The 20,156-nt window shown below is 40.8% G+C and overlaps 1 protein-coding gene across 1 annotated transcript in view; it reads left to right on the top strand.

Moving 5' to 3' along the window:
* Positions 1-442: 442 nt before the first annotated feature.
* Positions 443-20,156, top strand: part of GLDC (glycine dehydrogenase (decarboxylating)) — a 68,637-nt gene continuing 48,923 nt past the window's right edge. The window contains exons 1-3 of the mRNA XM_004677653.2: positions 443-846; positions 1,365-1,443; positions 16,676-16,811. Coding sequence (XP_004677710.1) covers positions 595-846; positions 1,365-1,443; positions 16,676-16,811 — 467 coding nt within the window. The 5' untranslated portion in view covers positions 443-594. The remainder of the gene's footprint in view (positions 847-1,364; positions 1,444-16,675; positions 16,812-20,156) is intronic.

The raw sequence follows: 20,156 nt of genomic DNA, 5'->3' as shown, positions 1-20,156 counted from the left end.
TTCCCAAGAAGTAACCTTGAAATTAATGAACAGGGACCGACTCTCTGACTCTCTGAACTCTCTGACTGTGGCTCCCTATCAGAAGTATCTTTTATCTCTAGTGAGTCCTATAAAGCACGAAGCGCCTGTGTCTCCTGAACCGCCCCCTGACCCTCCCCACCTTCCCCTCCCCCTCCCCCGGTATCGGTGCAAGAAAGAGTAAAGCAGACTCCAGGCCAGGATCAGGATCAGTGGGATTCCGCAGAGCGCTTAAGAAGGGGGTAGGGAGTGGGGACCTGGTGGAGTCTGTCCCGCCCCTGCCTCTCTGTCCATTCCCATTGGCCCAACGTTTGCTGGTCCCATCCCACTGCCCGCCCCCAGGGAGACGCTTAAAGTGTGCGGAGCAGGTGCCTCGCGTGGAGCAACAACTTTGCTAGAACCTAGAGCGCGGTGCCCATTCATTTTATCCAAGCATCCCTTCATCTGTCCCACTATTAGCCCAACGGTTAAGGGCGCCGGACAGACGCAGCTTCCACTCGGGTAACCGCGATTAGAAGTGGGACCCGGAGCGCGGTTGATTTTAGCGGGCTAGAGCAGGCAACAGTACTTGCGACCATGCAGACTTACGCCAGGGCCTGGGGGATGCGTCTGGGTTGCGGAGTTAGTGGCCGCCGACTGACTGGAGGCATGGGACCGCGCTGGGTGTCTAGCGGTCGTGACAGCAATAGCGGCGGAGGGGACAGCGGCGGGTCTGGGGCCTCGCGCCTCCTCGAGCGCCTCCTGCCTAGACACGACGACTTTGCTCGGAGGCACATCGGCCCTGGGGACAAAGACCAGAGGGAGATGCTACAGGCCCTAGGGCTCACGGTAAGGAACCCCACCTGGCCCTTCGGGGCCTCACTCAGTCCTGCCCTGGTTCTTCTGGAGTAGGCTCCCTGCCCCGGCCCCGAGCTCTCCTCTTCTGGTGCCACCCCAGCCCAGCTCCTCCGCAGTGGGGTGGAAGCACATCCGAGTGCTTGGTCGGGGTTCCCCAGACTTCTCCCACCAGCTTAATTACTCCTACACTCTCTTTGCGCCTGAAAACAGAATGTTTTTCAACCCAAGTCGCCCTGCTGATGAGCCCTAACTTTGCAAGATGGGGACCTCCTTGCTTATTGGATTATCTCCGGAATGATCGAATCACTTCCCTCTTCATTATTTTCTTTCCTCCGAGTGATTTCTGACTTGCTCAAGGTTGTTCTTTTCTTTTTAAAAAGAAACCTTAATCGGGCGATTTAAGTGAGGTTCCCACAAGCCTTTGTAGGTGCAAAAGGCAGAAGTGACTCCTTTAACTCAGAAGCACTTTCCTCTGCCTTTAGTTTTCACGGACTTGGTTTTAATTTTAGAGCATTGAGGAACTGATCGAGAAGACGATACCAGCCAGCATCCGCTTGAAAAGACCCTTGAAAATGGAAGACCCTGTTTGTAAGTGGCGGAGAGGTCTCCTTTAGACACCACATCCTCTGGCCTATTTGTCTTCTCTGTTCTCTCTGGGTCCAGCTCTAGTTTAAATTTACTGGGGACAGGGAATGTGTTTGTTAAAATAAGACGGCGTCAGGTACTAGTCGCTGGAGAGAATGGTATGCTTAGTTTCTAAGCAGTCAGTTCTCAGGATGGAGTACCTGCAGTGCCTTTCAGCATCTATATCTCAGGACTCCAGGAGTCCTCAGCAAGCCTCTGCTGGAAAGGCAGAGTATAAACACGTGTGGAGATCCCACAACCCCTTCCCAGATACCAGTTCTGGTCCTCTCACCCTTTGAGGTTGAAAGGTGCCGTCACTTTTGTTTTTTTGCAAATCAGGAGATGCAATGAGGGAAAATATTGCTTAAGGCCATGCTACCAGACAGTAAGGAACATGGATGCAGAACCTCCCAAGTTTCTTTATACCACAGTTTAAATTGTTCATCGAAATTTTATTATTTAAACCTGAAAGGCAATAGTTACTTTTCAGGTCAGAATGATTTTCACAGAAAAATAAGTCATGCTTGATTAAGAAAACTTTAGTTTACTCCTTGATCTCAATTTTTATTTCATATTGAAAATATTTTTATTGGTTAGAGACTGTGGGTCACAGGTGTTTTTCTAAGAGTATATTTGACTTCCCCACACTGAACACACAAGTTAAGGCAGAACAGGCAGAGCTGAAGAGCTCTTTAAAACAATTCTCATCTAGTCATTTGGTTTGGAATTATAGAGATAGTCTCCCTTTCTTGTGGAATCAAGGAAGGTGCCCGCTTTATTTTAAGTTTTAAGATACAAAGGATAAATGAATAGCAAACTTGATTTTGCTTTAAAGTAGACAACTTATAGAGCCAGCCCAGCTCCAACTAGCTGATGCTGTACCTTAAGTTGTTGTTGAAGATTCGTCTAATTCTAGGAAGTCAGGATGCTGATTTATTTAAAGATTTATTTATGCATATAGAACTGGGGTACAGGCCAGAGATGCAGGGGTAGTGAGAAGCTTCACCAGAGACAGTGTGGGGGACAGAGAAGGCAGATTGATGAAGTACACTGCTAAGGGGAGCAGTGGGTGAGACAGGTGAGATCTGATGTGTCATGTCACCTCCAGGGCCTTGGATCCAACTTGCACTGAAGCAGCTGCAGCAAGCTTGCAGTGCTGCATCCTAACCCTTGGGCCACCAGGGAGGTCCCTATATATTTTTATAGCAAAGCTTAGATGAATATTTAAGCAAGTCTATACCTTCAAAATAAGAGAATTAATATTTAAGCAAGTATATATTTTCAAAATAAGAGAATTAAACTTTTTTTGCAACTTACTCTAAAATAATGTGTTCTTTATTTTAACATCTTATCTTTTAACATTTTTGAAAGGCCTAAGAAATGTGTTTAAGTTGTCTATCATTTTTTAGTTCAGTTATTTGTTTCCAGCTGAATTAATTGAAACCTGCAAGTTTCCACTTCTGTGTTGGAATCAGGCTCCTGATAAGTAATTAGCAACTGAGTGTAAACTTTAAACTCAGCAGCTGTGTGAGATTTTGGGCTAGTTCCATCTGGTTAGTCTGAGGTGACTCAGAGAAAATATTGCATAGTCAGAGGTCACCCCCTTGAACTGAAGTGGGCTGACTCTCCAAAGAAGCTTGCTAATGAACTGGGGGAGGTGGGGTAGGGTAAGTGAGTCAGAAAGGCATCAATGCTTTACTCTGAGGTGTGCATTTTTTCATAGTTAATGAGTGTCTTTCATGTGGGAACAGCAAATTAGTGCTTAGAATATTCATCTAATAACAACTTTTCCATTTAATAGTGGAGCAGCATTATTCCAATATAGTTTTAAGAGAACGGCTATTTTCTATTGTAGTCAGAGAGGAATGCCAGACCAAATACTTGTTTGTGTGTACAAAGAAAACTGCAACTAGGACTAATTATGTGAATCTTCAGTTCTCTCACTGCTGAGTAAAAAGACTATAAAATCTGAAAGTCTCATGGAATATAGTTTAGTGCTTTTGCTTAAATCTCAGTATTTATACTAATCTCGGAGCATAATAATCTCAAACATTTATGTAGTGCTTTATCATGTTTAGGACATTTTTTAAACTTTTAATAATATTCATTGTGTATTAATTTCTTTAATCCTTATTATAATCCTGCAAGGTAAGTACCATTATTATGCTTTTTAAAATTTTATCTCTTATGTTATGGGTCATCTTTCTCTAGTTATTGTTCCCATTATATGAAGCCCTCCCACCAATAATCCACCCATGTACCATAATTATCTTTGTATCAAAGATAAAGAAACCATGACATACAGAGGGTAACTAATGAGCCCAAGGTCACAGCTGGTAAGCAGTGGGGGCAGAATTCAAAACCACGTAGTCTGCCTCCACAGTCCACACTCCAACCATGAGTCTGCACTATCTTCATGGTATCCTTTGTATGGGCGTGGGTGTACAAAGTTGAAACCCCTGTCCTGACTGTTCTGAAGCACCAGTTTTACAGATGTGCACAAACCCAATCACACTGTGATTGCTCTGCCATTTGCCACTTGCTAAGCACACAGGTGTAGGAACACTGAGAACACTGAGGCCAGCTGCCAGGTTGAGGGAGGTGGGAAGAGAGGCATAGAGAGAGCAAGGGATATTGAAGACAAGGTGAGGGAGGCTTCTTCAGGCACAGAGGTCAATATGCATGGATAGAATCAGGGAAGTACAGATGGTTTCTCTGTTGTGCAAGATGTTCTCCCTGCCCTGTACACTTCAAGGGAAGTACCTTGAAAAAATGCCTTGATGAACAGTTGGCCAATCAGTAAGTTTTACTCCCCGGAAACTTGCAAAGTTACTCAGTTCAAAGTGGTATCAGGTTCATCCTGTTCAAGTGAATCTCCCTTTCCCTACATGTGCACACGAATACACACTCAGGAAAAAGAGGTTGAAGTTATGTATCAACAGGAACATTCTTTTCTTTAGATAGTACCATTGTGGGTGATTTTAACTTTCTTTTTAGTTGCTTTTCAAATTTTTCTGTAATAATTACGTGTTCTTTTCTAATTAATAGATAATTTAAAGCAACTTTGTTTTTTAATAAAACCGATCATTTTTAGTTAGGGTTTCCTCACTTGTTTAGTGTTTTCAGTGAGGTAACCTCCAATTAATCAAACTAACTTAAGAAGTAACTTCATAGAAACTGCAGGGTTTGAAGTCTGCACAAAACTGCACATGGCTTATTGCGAGCCTGGTTAGGAAGAGAGAAACTAGTCTCCCTAATGTGCAAATCATTCAGCCAGAATTGAGCAGCTGAGCCACAGAATGAGACGTTTGATGGATTTGTGAGAAGTTAATGTCATAAGTCACCTTTTTAGCATGAGTTTTAATAAATGGTTAATGGAGGGCATCGAGAAGCAAGAGAATTGTGTTGTGTAACATAGCCACAGGTGGTGAAACAGGTGGTGAGTCTCCAGTATCCTGAACTCAGGAGACTGAGTGTCAAGGGCACCTAGACAGCACAACTGTTCCCTAGATTGTGGTTATTAAACTAGATGATGTCTGTCATCAGGTTCTGCCTATAGAATCCTCAGTTTATGACAGGTCCTTCCTGGTTCCTTCAGGTCCCAGTTTATATGAATTATTGTTTCATCTTTAACTAGGATGATTCCAATGGACTGTCATTATATAATTGTGGGAAGCTACAAAAACAAACCAAACAAAAAGGCAAAATTCATTCTGAACTTGTTATTGCAAGGGAGTCAACCTTTTGGCAGAGGACTGGGAGAGCTTTATACTGATAGAAGTTAATATTTCAGGTATGCCCTTTTAGGAGGTTTGGAGGTTATTGATATGGACAAGCTGTAGGTGGGCTAACTAGAAGAGGGGCATCTTATGTGATTAGGGGTGCATATTTGACTTTGTGTTTGGTCCTAAATTGTGTTTGGGACCAAAATTAGGAAAGGTATTTTAATCAGGTCCTGGCATTTTAGGCCAATTGTTTATTGGATTAAAAAAAACAACAATTTATTTATTCATGCACACTGGGGTGCAGGACCCTGGGGTGCAGGGTGGGAGGAGGGTGAGAGGATTTATCAGAGACAGAGTGGGGAGCAGACAGGCAGATCTACTGAAAGACACTGCTGAGGGGAGCAGCAGGCAAAACAGGAGAGGTCTGCTATGCCATGTATGGATTAGTTGGGTATCAAACTCAGGCTGTAGCAGTGAAAGCACTGAAGCTTAACCCCTAGACCATCAGAGAGGCTGTTTATGTTTAGCAGTTTATCATAAAGATATAGTAAAATATATAGGTGAAAGCCCAGATGAGGGCAAAGATGGGTCCTGAGCAAGGAGCATCTATTCCAGTGAAACCTGGGTGGGCTATCTCTCCCTCTATTTGGTACACTAACAGTCCCAGAAGGCCATCAAATCTCACTGTAAAGGATTTTTAAGTATTTTAATCTGCATCCCCTCTCTCATCTCATTCCTGGAGATTAGTGGGTAGGGCAGAAAATTCCAACCCTCTCCTCCTTTGACCAGCCCATACAGAAACTAAATCACTTCATCAGCATAAACTCAGATTTGCTCTAAAAGGCTTCTTATGAATAACAAAAGATACACCTGTGGTTCAGAAAATTCCTAAGTCAAAGAGCAAATGTATTTCTTATACCACAGTGATGTTTCCTGTGGTGTAAAATACTTTGTTGGATTATCTCCTGATAAAAGTGAAGAGGTGAAATATTTTAAAAGAGGTGAGTTCTAAAAATAAATGATCAGTTATTTAACAATACTTAAAAATTGACTTTTCTTTTCAGAATCCATTGTCTTAGTTATCTCTGGCTTAAAATACCAATGAACATTAATTTTTGGGGCACAGAGGAAATAACCCCATATCCTCTGAGTTATTCTAGCCTGGCAAATAAACAGAGGGGGGAGGGAAATGAGGGAAAATTCGTTGGAAAGTCACAGTGAGCAAAAGGTATACAGGTTCAATTGTTTTATCTTTTCCACAGAAAAGAGAGAGGGATATTTGGTCTTCCTGGGATCTACTTCCTTGAAAAGCTGGGTAAAGGACTTATATTTAGGAATGGTCCTTGGGAGAACAAGAGTTGAATTCCATTGTCTGAGGGCATAGGAATTTGGATGTGATTGGAGGTCTTTGTGCAAAGTGGGTAGGAAGATAGAAGAATGCAGAGTTATCTGAGGGAAGGTTGTTGATGATGGTGGGCTTTTGTATAGTTAAAGATACTGAGGGAGTGATAGTCAAATTCTTCTGAGGCGTGGGCTCCTGGTAGACAAAGTACTAGATCCTGCTTGCTAAATTTCTTTATTTGAAGAAGCAGAATTGTTTGGGAAGAACAGGTTTGCTCTGGTATTATAGCAAAAGTGTCATAGTTATCTGGTTTAGTTGGCCAGGTTGGAAAACACAAAGTGGTTAGAGTTGGTTAATAGCTAGCTAAAATATGACCAAAAAGAATATGGTCCTAGATTTGGCATGATCTTCTGCTTTGGGGAGCTGGTTTCACAGTTTCTGTGGGTTAGGAATCCATACTCAGCTATGCTGGGTGTTGCTGACTCAGCCTCTCACAGGGTCACATTGGTGGATGTTCAACCAGGGCTGGAGGATCTCTTTCCAAGGTGGCTTGCTCACTCATTGCTGGCAAGTTGCTGCTGGCTATTAGTGGAATTCTCCACATATTCTTTGAATGTCTTTAGTGTGTTCTCACAGAATGGCAGTTGAAATTCCCATCAGTGATTCAAGTAAAGCAAGGAGAAAAGAAAAGCAAGGCTCAAATCTAGCACTGAAAGTCTTATAGCATCATTTACTATGTATTCTATTGGGTAAGTAGAGTGAGTTATTGATTTGACCCAAATTCAAGGAAAGGCAATTAGATTCTACTTTTTGAAGAGGGTATGGAAACAAAATTGTGGACATATATTTTTAATAGACTTTAATTTTTTTAGAACAGTTATATGTTAACAAAACTCATATACTAATGACTAAATTTACAGATCTAATTGGCTTTATTAAACAATTCATTAACTAGGTAACATTCCATCTAGTAGAAGGTAGAGGAAGCAGTTGGTACAAGATGAAAGAGGACAGGACTAGGTTATCAGCAAAAGAAAAATTGTATTTTAGGCACAACCACCATCTCCTAAGGGAAGGCAAGGGGTCTTAAATGTAGATTACCTCACCTATGTAGACCAGGAAATTCCACAGTGAGTAACCTAAAAATACCATTTGGTAGAAACTAAAACTGAAATTAGGTTAGGAGTTTAATCTTGGTGTTTGGCACAAACTACTCTATTTTGAATGTCTGTTTCTTTTTTAACAAGTTTCACAGCAAACTAGAATGGAAGGTGCTAAGAGTGTCCAAACATACCACTCTCCCTCAAATATATATAACTTCCCCCATTATCAACATTCCCCACCTTTTGTACCTTTGTTACCACTGATGAACTTATATTGAAATATTGTCACCCAAAGTTTATTATAGTTCATTCTTGGTGTTGTATAGTCTGGATTTGGACAAATGTGTAATGAAATGTTTCCACCATTATAGTATGCCCTAATAATCCTCTGTAGACATATTTGTAAAACTATGACATATAAAAAGTATGTAGTATTATCAAAATCAATTATACTGTATAATGCAAGATGATAAATCAGAACTATTTGAGTTCATAGGACCATCTATTCTTATGCTAAATGCCCCATCTATTCACCTTTGTCATTACTGAGGTAGATACTAGCACTCAAATCTATTTCTGTAGCTTCTAGCATCTGCTTCCATTCCTCTTTGAGAGGTTTCCATGGAAGATAAGATGCTGCTTTAGGAAAAGAGGTTAGAAGAGTGAGGGGGAAAGGGATGATAAAGATAGATCCCTGACTATAGCTTACAACTGATATTGCGTAGCTCTACAGGTTTGTAAATAGGATGAATGCTTTGACTGTGGCTTATGGTATGTATTGAGACACTGAAGTGTGGTGATGCATAGTTATTTGATGGGTAGTGAGTAGATCATATCTGTTACTTAGAACATGAAAGGGATGGCAAACAAGGTATGGAGGGTTTAGAGCCATAATAAGAAATTTGTTACTCTCTTTATATTGGGGAGATATTAAGCATTATTTCAGGGAGAAGTGACATTGATTCAACAAGTGTTTTTGTAGAGTGCCTCTAATATCAGAGGCAAGGAGGTCAACTGAGAGAGGACAGTATAGAGGAAGATGTTAAATGTTCAGTTGCACCAGAAAATAGGCACCAATACAATATTAAATTTGAAAAAAAAATTATTGGGGTGTGGCAGAAGAAGGCAGCGTAGTCTTTTGACCATGGTCCAGGTCTGACCTTGCTGGAAGGAAACAGAGATTAGAAGGATGAGGCTGAACAGAGTTCTAAGGAAGTTTTGGTTGGTCTAAGTGGGAGTCTGTGAGTCAAAGTCACCCATAACAGGAGTTCATGTCTTGCAGGAATGAGTCTGCACTAGTTTTCTGACAGAGAGAACTTTGCTATTTACTGGGTGCAATTCATAAGAAGCTTGGTTTCCATACAGACATGGTAGTTGATTAAAAAAAATAGCAGGCAGAACAATAATTTCCTAGGTTGGGTGTTTCAGGGTGATGGTGATATCATTAACACACAGAGAGAAGAAAGTCCTAGAGGAAGGAGAGCGCTCATAGATCTTGTTGGTAGAATTGAGGTTAAGGTACTCATGGAAAATAGAGTTGAACAAATTAAATCAAGTTAGAAATTTGAATCAAGATCTCAATAGAGATAAACATTGAGTTACAGTTTAGTACGTGCTCTGAATGAATTAATGGGAATGAGTGAAATTTCCTAGGAACAAACAGTGAGGAAGAATCTGGAAACCAGGATGTTGGAGATGTTAAATAAACATCTATGTTAAAGATGTTAAAGGAGGGAGGCAAAGTAGTCTGAGCTGCCATAATGCAAGAAGCTGAGGATAACTTTTTTACCAGTGATTGTGGGGTGTGTACACCAGTGTCATTTTGGGCCTTTCTTCAGCATAAGAAGAAAGTCCATAGGAAAATGTAAGGAAGGACAGTCTAAGGTGAGAGGAATTGAGAAGCAGCCTGTCTGATAACCTGTCTAATATTAGGGAAGGTGAGACTGAACCTTAGAGAAAGGTTCCAAAAGTAATACTGTGTGCCATCTGACTAGTGAGGAAACTACATCAACCTACATGGGGTACCTGTTGAGACTGAGTGGCTTAAATTTATAAGTTCTGTTAGGGTCCCCTCATTCTAGCACTATATAGTGACCTGAGAGCAGAAACAGAAATGTGACAGTTTCATTGGGACTGAAGATTGCTTTAGTCAAGTGTGAAGTACTTCAAGGTCCAGTAATCAACACAGGCCAGCTGGGAAGGTAGAGGTGAGGCATGCCTGTCCACATAGAACCCTTCTGGGGTTGGGAGTGAGGGCTTGAACTACTTTACTATCAATCAACTTTGGGGCAGGTGATCACAAACAGGTTGTGAAGCTGCCTGTGGTTGGGCCATCTGTGTTCCAACTTTTAGTCCTTATGTCCTTCCTCTCTCAAGGCACTAAATGCCTTACTTTAATAAGATTCTGTTATATGTGGTGTCAATTAGTTTGACCTCACTTTGACTGCTCAGGTTTGTTTTATTAAGTTCAAGGTATTTTTTTTTAAAGATTTATTTATTTGGGCATACAGAACTGGGGTACAGGCCAGAGGCTCAGGGGCGGCGAGAGGCTTCACCAGAGACAGAGTGGGGAGCAGAACAGGCAGATCGACGAAGTACACTCCTGAGGGGAGCAGCGGGCGGGTCAGGAGAGGTCTGCCACGCCATGTGGTCACCTCCCGGGCAGGCGGGAATCGAACTCATGCGGAAGTGGCTTTAGCTTCTCAATGCTGTGCTTTAACCCGCTGCGCCACCAGGGAGGGCCAAGTTCAAGGTATTTTTATAAAAATGCATACTGATAATTTTGTTGTATTTTTAAAGATTTATTTTATTTATTTATGCATGCAAGAGCTGGGGTGAGGCCAGAAGTGCCAGGGGAGAGGGAGTGAGAGGCTTCACCAGAGACACAGAGGGGAGCAGAATAGGCAGATCTATTGAAATGCACTGCTGAAGGCAGCGACAAGTGGAACAGGAGAGTTCTGCTGCACCATGTGGGTTAGCTACCTGGCCTGGGATCGAACTCATGCTGTAGGGGTTGTTGATGTTTCTTAGTGCTGAGACTTAACCCCTTCAGTCACCAGCGAGGCCCCAAACTGAGAATTTTAATAAGGATTCCAATATCTATATCGACATACTAATTAGTTAAATGATAAGGAAGTAATATTCCTGAAAATCTGAAACTACTATGCTAACTAATTATTGCTTTGTATTATTTCACAGAACTGTATAGCTCCTAGTTTCCATTTATAAATTCTTCTCTGTAGCCTATGAACTAAATGAGAACAATTTGTGCAGTAATTTTCCATCATGGATGCTGTGATGGGTGGGTAATTATTATGAAGTAGCGGTATGTGGAAATTTAGGTTAATCTGCATTGCAACCCCTCAACTACTTATATTTTCTAAGCACCTACTATGAGCCTAGCAACCTGCTTTGCCCTTGAATGTAAAGAGGTTATAATTTAGTTGGTCAGATTCTGCGTTAGACTAAATCTCTGCATATGCCTATTCTCTTTTCTGTGAGCATGATAACTTATTTGAGTTGGATGCTTAGAACATACCCCCTTTTCTTATTCTTGCTCTGCTGGCAATAACAATGCGCCTTTAGAGCAGCAAGGAGTTAGGGCCAACAGGCCAGGATTTTCACACTGATTCTTATTTCAAGCAAATATTTGGCCCAGTTACATAAGTCAATTGGAATTCCAGATAAATATTATGACTTGCAGCGTTTTTCTATATAAATCTTATAAAAAATGTTCACAGTGGGCCTCCCTGGTGTTGCAAGGGGTTAAATCCCAGCACTGTGAAGCAATTCAGAGCCACTGAAACATGAGTTCAATCCCTGGCCAGGGAAGTGACCCACATGGTGCAGCAGACCTTTCCTGTGCCACCCGCTGCTCCCTTCAGTAGTGTATCTGTCAATCTGCTTGTTCTGCTCCCTACTCTGTCTCTGAGTCCTCACCGCCCCCCCCAGAACCTCTGGCCTTGTAAGCATAAACACATAAATGTATCCCAGCTCTGTATGCATAAATAAATAAATCATGAAAAAAAAAAAAACTAAGCTACATTAAAAAAAAAAATGTTCACAGTTTGGGTGAAGGAGGAGGTGAGGAAATCTCCCACAGAAGTAGGGTGACCCAAGTCCAAGGAGCAAATAACTGCACCCTTCATCCCCACTACCTTGCTGTGGGACACTATTCTAGTTTTTCTACCACCGAGGTAGCTGTGAGTAAGTAGGAAAAGCTGGAGGGATTGCTCAAGGATCAAGGAACTGCCACAAACTTATTGAGTGGTAGGAGGAGGAAAGCACTTTTAAGCCCTAAGGTCATGAGGGATTGGCTGAGGAGGGCTGTTAATTGAACAAAAAGGCAGGATAACAAGACTGGCAGGATTAGGGAAGATGTCCTGGGTCAGGTCTGTGTAATGCTGCCCTCACGACATTTTGTCACATTGAGTACAACCCTCTGCCATTTTCAAAGGGTTTTCAATTCAAAGAATTCCCATGCCCGTATTCCCATGTCTTTAGGGTTTGGCTTGCCTTCCTGAAATGTGCAAATTCTGTGAATCACAGACTTTGCTTGTGAAAACCTCTTCTGCTGAAAGAGCAAATGTGACAAATAAGAGTTAAAAAAGCTTTTAAAAAAAGATTTATTTATTTATGCATACAAGAGCTGGGGAGGAAGGCAGAGGTGTAGGGGGTGGGGGGCGTGGGGGATGAGAAAATGGGGAGCAGAACAGATGGACTGACAGATACACTGCTGAGGGAAGCAGCAGGCAGGACAGGTGAGGGCTGCTTTGCCATGTGGGATCCCCTGGTCTGGGATTGAACACATGCCTCAGTGGTTGGCAGTAGCTTGACAGTGCTGAGACTTTAACCCCTGCACCACTAGGGAGTCCTCCCACTCAGAAAATCTTGACAAATATTATCATTCATGGTCTGTTCCCCTTGACTGAGATCCATGACCCTACCTCATGATTTCCAGAGCAGATTTGAGGTGAAGAATCTGCATGTTGGCCAGGGAAGTATGCCTAGACAGTATCTATCTTTGTATTCTGGCCCAGCTTTCCCTTTGGCCTCTGGCAGAAAAAGGCCTTTCTGGGCAAATTCAAATATGAGTGTTAGGGTTTTCAGACTTGATGATTTCCTTGGAGTCCTTTTCTGAGTAGCTTGTCAAGCACATGTAGGGTGGGGAGTGTGGTGGTGGTGGGGGTGGGTGGGCTCTGATGCAGGTTGAATAGTTCCTTGTTGCTAGACTTCTGGGTTTTAGGGAGAGTTCTGTGAACAGCTCCTGAGGTACTAACAGATATCTGCACCCACATATTTCACAGGATTTCATTCTGGACATGACATTTTAACTTAAAAAAAAATATCACACAGGTGCATATTGTCCAAAGCATGTTATTTTTGTTGGAAGCGCTAAAAGATAAAAAGCGAAAAGCAAGACTCCTTCACACTTTATCAGTTTCTTGAGAATCATATGAGAGCTATTCTCTTAGCATATAGCATATGCATCTGTATTTTTTCTTTTTAAAATGTAAATGGCAGAATAATATATATACTCTGTAGAAAATTTGGTATCATATTTTTAGATTTACTTTATTTATTTTTTTAAAGCTTTATTTACCTATGCATACAAGAACTGGGATACAGGCCAGAAGTGAAGGGGGTGGGGGAGTGAGAAGATTCACAAGAGGCAGAGTGGGGAGCAGAACAAGCAGATTACGAAGTACACTGCTGGGTAGCCACGGAATGGGCTGGAGGGGTCAGCTGAGCCACGTGGGTCAGCTCTTTGGCCGGGAATGGAAGTGTTGCAGTGGCTGTGGATAGCTTCATAGTGCTGTGCTTTAAACCCATTGTGTTACCAGCGAGGGCCCTATTTTTAGATTTTCAAGGAAGTGTGTGTGTGTGTGTGTGTATACACATTGTTTCCTATGCAACTGAGGAGAAATAATCATAGGGCTGTGTGTTCATAGTCATAGGTTAAAGGTGGAGAAAAGGGTGGGTGTGTGTGCCTAAGTATAGCAAGCATCTTGAGTCCATTCTGATAACATTTTCCTAATTCTTGTTAAAACTTGTGAATATTGGAAATTAAAACTTAGGCCTAGCAGAGCATTTGACAACTAAAATGCTGTATTCATATTGGGATGTATTAATTTAGTGTAGTATTTGGTACAGAAAATCTGTTATTTTAGGCATAGTGACAAGGAAGTTGTCAGTGGAAAGGATTTTATGTGGAATCATGAAGGAAGAAGGATTCATTTTGAATTCCGAGAAGCAGGAACAGAGTGAGAGCTACCTGCTGGTTCTTGGGGAGTGTTCCCCAGGTCAGTGAACTCTGTTCTTGGTACATTAGGACAAGGGCATTATGCAATGCTTTTAGCTAGAGAAATAAACAAGGTCAGCAGCAGGAGTTTGTTCTAGCAGAAAAGAACTTGCCGAGATTCCTAGAGGATTGCTCCGCCACTTGCATGGCTGGGGGTGTTACCTCCAGTGTTTTTTTGTTTGTTTGTTTTATTTTTTAAGATTGATTTTTCTTTATTTATGCTTACAAGGACTGGGATGGTGGCCAGAGGTGGGGGGGATGAGAGAATAGTCACCATGAACAGTGGAGAGCAGAATAGGTGGATCTACTGAGATAATGTTGCTCAGGGGAGCAGCAAGTGAGAGGGAGAGGCCTGGGACGGAACTCAAGCTGACAGTAGCTTGATAGCACTGAGGCTTTAAACCTCCCTGAACCACCAGGGACACCCAGCCTCCAGTGATTTTTTCATGGATGCTCCCTTTCTCATTCTGTCTTATTTTCCCTTAGCTAGTTTCATTGTAGTTTACATTCATGACCAGTATTTGGATTTTTTTAAGGATCATGTCCTAACTTTGTTTTGGAGACTCAATTCTGCTGTGCTCCATTTTAAATAGGTTTATCAGGTAGCTTTCTCTCTCTCTCATTATATATAATTTTCATTTTGGTTAAAATATGTAAATATATAAATGCAAATATATGAAAATAAGCACATGATCATATTTTGGTCATCTCAGCCTATCAACAGTGATGATGCTTTCAACTAGAAATGCTTGAGGGCTTTCACCTGGTCTGAAATACAGTTGAGCACCCCCCACCCTCCAGTTATTTCCCCAAGGCAATATTGTCACCAGATCTGGCTTTGTTGTTCTTTTTCTTCCCTTTTTCCTGTATATTAAGGTAATGTTGGTTTACAGCACTGTAGATTCACACAGCTATAATTACATGTCAACATACTATGCCTAACAATAATGCTTCAATAATTCTCTATCAAAGTTTACCACTAGAAGGTACATCTCTGTGACTTTCCCTTCTCTTTCATTCTATCTATGGGACTTAAGCATTGTTTAACCTAGGAGCTCAAACTCTGGGATCTTTTATCCAGAGTGAGTTTTCATTAATGTGTATGAAAAATGGTGATCAGTGAATAAACATTTGAAACAGTTCAGATACTCACTAAGTTGTGCTTTTGGAAAATGCTTTTTATTATCTATGGCTGGTAAAGCTGAGGTCTTGCTATTATATAGTATGAAACAGTTAATTTCTGTTTTTTGCATCAGACACTTTCTTGGCTTCTAGCTTTAATTCCTATTCACTCAGTTGCCATAGCCCAATTGTTTTCATGATGAAAAAGTTTTTAATCTCTGAAAGAAATTATAAAAGGAAACAAGTCAAGCCTCAGACTCTTTAGTCCATTAGTGCTTCTATCATACAGTCTTCTTGTGTGTGTACAAATTTCCCTTCTTTTAAATAAGGATACCAGCCATGCCATCATTTATCTTGATTGCAGCAGTAAACTCCATTTCCAGATAAGGTCATATTAACAGGTATGTAGAATTAGGACTTTTAAGAATATATATTTATTTAGAAGGCAAAATTCAACTCACAACTTTTGCTTGTCCTTCTCCTCCTAGGTCACTGGGCTGACATCTCATGTCACCTTATCTTCAAGGTTTCACCTCTGGGCTATTCATGTTACCAATAGAGTGTCTTTCTATATTGTAGGGGAAAAGCATACTATTCTATATACTCCTTAATCCCCAAAATTAAACTTTTGATTTGACAGACAAAATCCTCCACAGACTGTTCTCAGTTGAGAGCTGGCACTTTTGTCCTCAGAGGATAATATGAAACAGAGACCGGTCCCTCTTGCACAAATCTTGATTGCAGTTGGCCTTGCTGTATCCTGTGCCTGAAAGGCACTGCTAATTAATCTTCTCTCCTACTGGGCTTCTAAATCATTCTACCACCAAGGAGTCTTTGGTAAATGATTCTTGGGTTGTCCTTCTTAAGGATGCTCTACTTACTTATTTCCTCAGATACTGGTTTATTGTACTTTCATTTGTTTCTCCTCAACTTTCAGTGGGAGACAGCAAGCTGTTTCACCATAAAGTAATTGGTTTACATTTACTCATGAAACTGCTTAGTAATTGTTCTTTCCTTCCTTAAAGTAATCTGGAAAAAATGATCCATCTCTTGTGAATTTATTCCCTGTGAAAGGCTATGGAGTGGGAAGGTGAGGTGAAGAGTGGAAAGTGTTTTCATGAAGGACAAAGAAAGATCAATGAGAATAATGTTCATACAGGGTTTATTAGGGTTAAAACAATCTTCCTAGGCAGTTTAGGTTGCTATACCTAGATTTTTCTCTGATATAGCAGCACTAACATTAATCAGTTTTAAACTTTAAATGATTGAGTCCTAAGGTCTTAAAGGATCCAGACATTTGCCTAAGTGATTAAAACTTAGTTAAGTTTAAGTGTTCAAATTGTACAGTTCTGACAAAGTCAAAAAAAAAAGAAGAGCCAGAAACAATCACAAGGAACCAACCTTGAGGAGTAATTAAGTGTTTGTATTGTTCAGATTTCTGCCAACAGCACTTAGTGTTAGTTGGATAGATGATTCTTATATTTTCCATATAGGTATTCTCCTCCCATAAATAATCAAACAAAATGAGAATTTACAATTACAATGACAGTACTTTTCTGAGACATTTTTCTCTTTGTTAAATTTCTTTCTTTTCTACACTCAGGTGAAAGTGACATCCTTACAACTCTGCGTGCTATTTCCAGCAAAAACCAGATCTGGAGATCATATATTGGCATGGGCTATTATAACTGCTCAGTGCCACAGGCAATTTCACGGAACCTACTGGAAAATTCAGGATGGTAATGTATTACTTGATTAAAAACAGCAGTAGTATGTCTGATTTGCATAGTTCTTCCTGTCTTCCCAGGCTCATCCCTCTTGGAACTTCTAACTAGTCCATAGAAACCTATGTCTGGTGTTGTCTCTAACCACTGGAATCTACCTTCCATTTTCTGACTTGGGAAATTTCTTTATTCTAATGTAGAAGAAATAGAAACTTTTCAATTTTTATTCCTACAAATTATCTTCAAATTCTAAATCATGAATGCCAATAATGATAATCTTTTTCTCTCTCTGTTTTGTCATTGTAAATATTTTTGAGCAAGATGTCATGCCTGTAGTTGGGCAGATTAAGGGCTTTGGCTTTGGAGAAACTGGAACTTTAGGATATGTCTGAGTTTACTTACTGAGTCAGAATTTTGGTCTAGTGTATTGTGTCAGACTTTTAAGAATTCTCCTCTCTTAACCCAATAATTCAGATGCACAATGAACTGAAAAATGATATGGTGTTAGATTAACAGATTAAAAGTCACAATATTCATTTATTGCTTAGCACTTTGTAGAGAAAAAGAATGTGTATTCTGTGAACGGGCTCACATACAAACTGTAAAAGAAGAGACTGAGCAGCAAGCTCAGTTACTTACTCAGTTTTCACCACTCAGGTAACCAAACCAACTTTGACCTTGGGGCTACTCTAGTTCCCACTGATTGCAAACTGGAAGTGTTTCTCCTGCTTTTGAGGAAAACTTCCCAAGTTCACTTCCATGCTATTTTGCTATTTACCATAGTTGTTTACTATATAAAGAACAAAACAGTTTCACACCTCAATACTAAACAAGACAACGTGGATATTTCTTGACACATTGAGGTTGTGGCTCTAGAGGTATCAGAGTAGATAAGGACATACTTTTTTAAAAAAAAAGATTCATGTATGCATACAAGAACTGGGGTATAGGCCAGATGTACCAGTGGGTGAGAGGATTCACCAGAGACAGAGTAGGGAGCAGAACAGGCAGATTGACTGAAATACACTGCAAAGGGCAGCAGCTGGCTGGACCGGAGAGGTCTGCCATGCCGTGCAGGTCATCTCCCTGGCCTGGCACCGAACTTATGCTGCAGTGGCTGTGGATAGCTTCATAGTGCTGCACTTAAACCCCTTGCACCACCAGGGAGGGCCCAGGGCATACATTTCTTTTGTCCACTAGGAAAGATAGTTTATCTGTGAGGAAGAATAGCTACAGATACCTGGATCTTTATTTCCCTTGTTTTTGGATCAGTCATTATATATACCAGCATCTTCACATTGAAGCTTTACTTCAAATGATGCCTTTCTCCTAGTCTCCAGTCATTGCACTTATTATTTCTATTGAAGAAACTAACCAACCTTGGGGAGGCAATGATAATTCCTAGGTGATTTTTTTTTTTACTTAGTGTAGGAGATAATGTTAATTTCTAGTAAGTCCATTACTATGTAAGTTATTGCCTGTGTACTTCAAAGGTAGTTATATAGCAAGACAAAGAGATCACTCTTAAGTTAGGACCTACCCACGAAGTCTCTATTTCAGTAAAGAAAAGGTGGGTTTCTGTAGCAGAAATCAGAAAATTGCCACCTTATGAGCTTTTGAAACATTCAAAAGATCCACAACAATATATCTCAAAAATACGCTGAATGCTTCAGAGGAGGGGTAGTTTCCATTGCTTGTAGAGTAGATATCCACACTGCTATGGACTCCCAGGGAAACCAGGGGAGGTGGATAGGAGAGGTAGTATCAGGATGTCTTAGGCCCAAGGCAGAGCAGATCACAATCCCCTGCCAGGTGGTGTTGGGAGCCCACCTGCAAGTAATGTCTGCAGTTCCGTATGGGACAGCCAACAAAGACCCAGTTTCTTATGAGTTTATATGTACTAAAATTGCGTCATATTTTATTTGAATTCTGAGTGGCCAGAAATTTCATTTTTGTGCAATTGCCTCATAATAAGTTCTCCACCTGCCCTCCTAATACAGACTATTGAAATAGTCAATAGTCCATTTTTGTTTACTAAAAAACCAGATATATGTAAAAAACCCGAGGATACAACAAGTTACCAAAAGAATTAACTGTTCCAGTCAACACCTGAAGATATGAGGTTCTTGTCTTCTATCCTGTGGGGTGGGGTCAGTGCCTAACTACTAGGAGTGCCAGTAAGCAAACCCAGATGGGTTTCATACTAATCATATTCCCTTATATTTATAATTTTTGTATCTTTGACTCTACTAAGACCCTGATCATTCCTCTCCCACTCCTTCATTATTTTCTTTAAAACATCCAGTCACCTCTAAAACATAGATACACAGAAATGTGCAGACCCAAACTTTGACAATTTGGACATTTTGAAGATTTTATTTATTTATTTGCATGTACTGGGGTTTAGGCCAAAGCTGTTGTGGGGTGGAGGGGGGGTTGGTGAACGGTTACACAAGAGACAGAATGGGGAGTAGAACAGGCAGATCTATTGAAATACACTGCTAAGGGGAGCAGTGGGCAAGACAGGAGAAGTCTGTTGTAGCATATGTGGGTTTTCTTCCTGGTGCGGCTCAAACTCAGGCTACAGTGGTGAAATCACTGAGCCTTAACTCCTGGGCCACCAGGGAGGCCCTGAAGATCTTATTGTATTTTATATTTGAAAAATTTTCTTACATTATTGCTCATTTTTGTACAACATTTGACTTTTCTTCTCAAATGTAATTCCCATAATTCTCCCACCACCACAGCATCTGTAAATCATCATCATAGTCCCATGTGCTTTTCCCTCCTCTGTTTTGCTATATGTCTCAGGTCTAAGGTTTGCCTGCAAGTTTTGTCTTTTTCCTAATCCTTTGCTCCATTTCCCTAGGTTTTCTCTGTTTATTGAACCATTTGATATTTTCCCCCTACATGATTTTAAACTTTGCACAAAGTGTTCTTAGTAGTAGGAATAAATAGGCCGTGTGAACTACTATGATATATAGATTTACATTCTCTCCCACACTATCCACAAGCAAACTATGGATGAGTTAATTGGCATTTGACCATCTGCACAGTTAGCCTCCATCTGCTGCCTCAAGTCCAGATGTAAATCTGAGGATGAAAGCCCTTGTTTAACTCATGGCACAGATCAGTCTGGCCGAGAGCACAGTGCTTCAGCGTCTTTTTTTTTTCTGCTTTTGTATACTGCAAATACAATCCTGGTTGCTGAGAGTGCCTTGTTCTACATGTGATTATTCATGTCCCATCAATATGAAACCAGATCTGTTGGCGTAACCATTTTGCCTTATTGTTCCTGTCCAGGGTTTTTAGTTTCAATAGGCTTTATATCCTTTTTTAAAGTTTTAGTAACATTTCATG

This window comes from Condylura cristata, unplaced genomic scaffold (genome assembly GCF_000260355.1).
Source record: "Condylura cristata isolate star-nosed mole 26May11 unplaced genomic scaffold, ConCri1.0 scaffold00006, whole genome shotgun sequence".
NCBI lineage: Eukaryota > Metazoa > Chordata > Mammalia > Eulipotyphla > Talpidae > Condylura > Condylura cristata.
The sequence above is the reverse complement of the archived record's forward strand: the minus strand, read 5'-3'. Positions and strand labels throughout refer to the sequence as shown.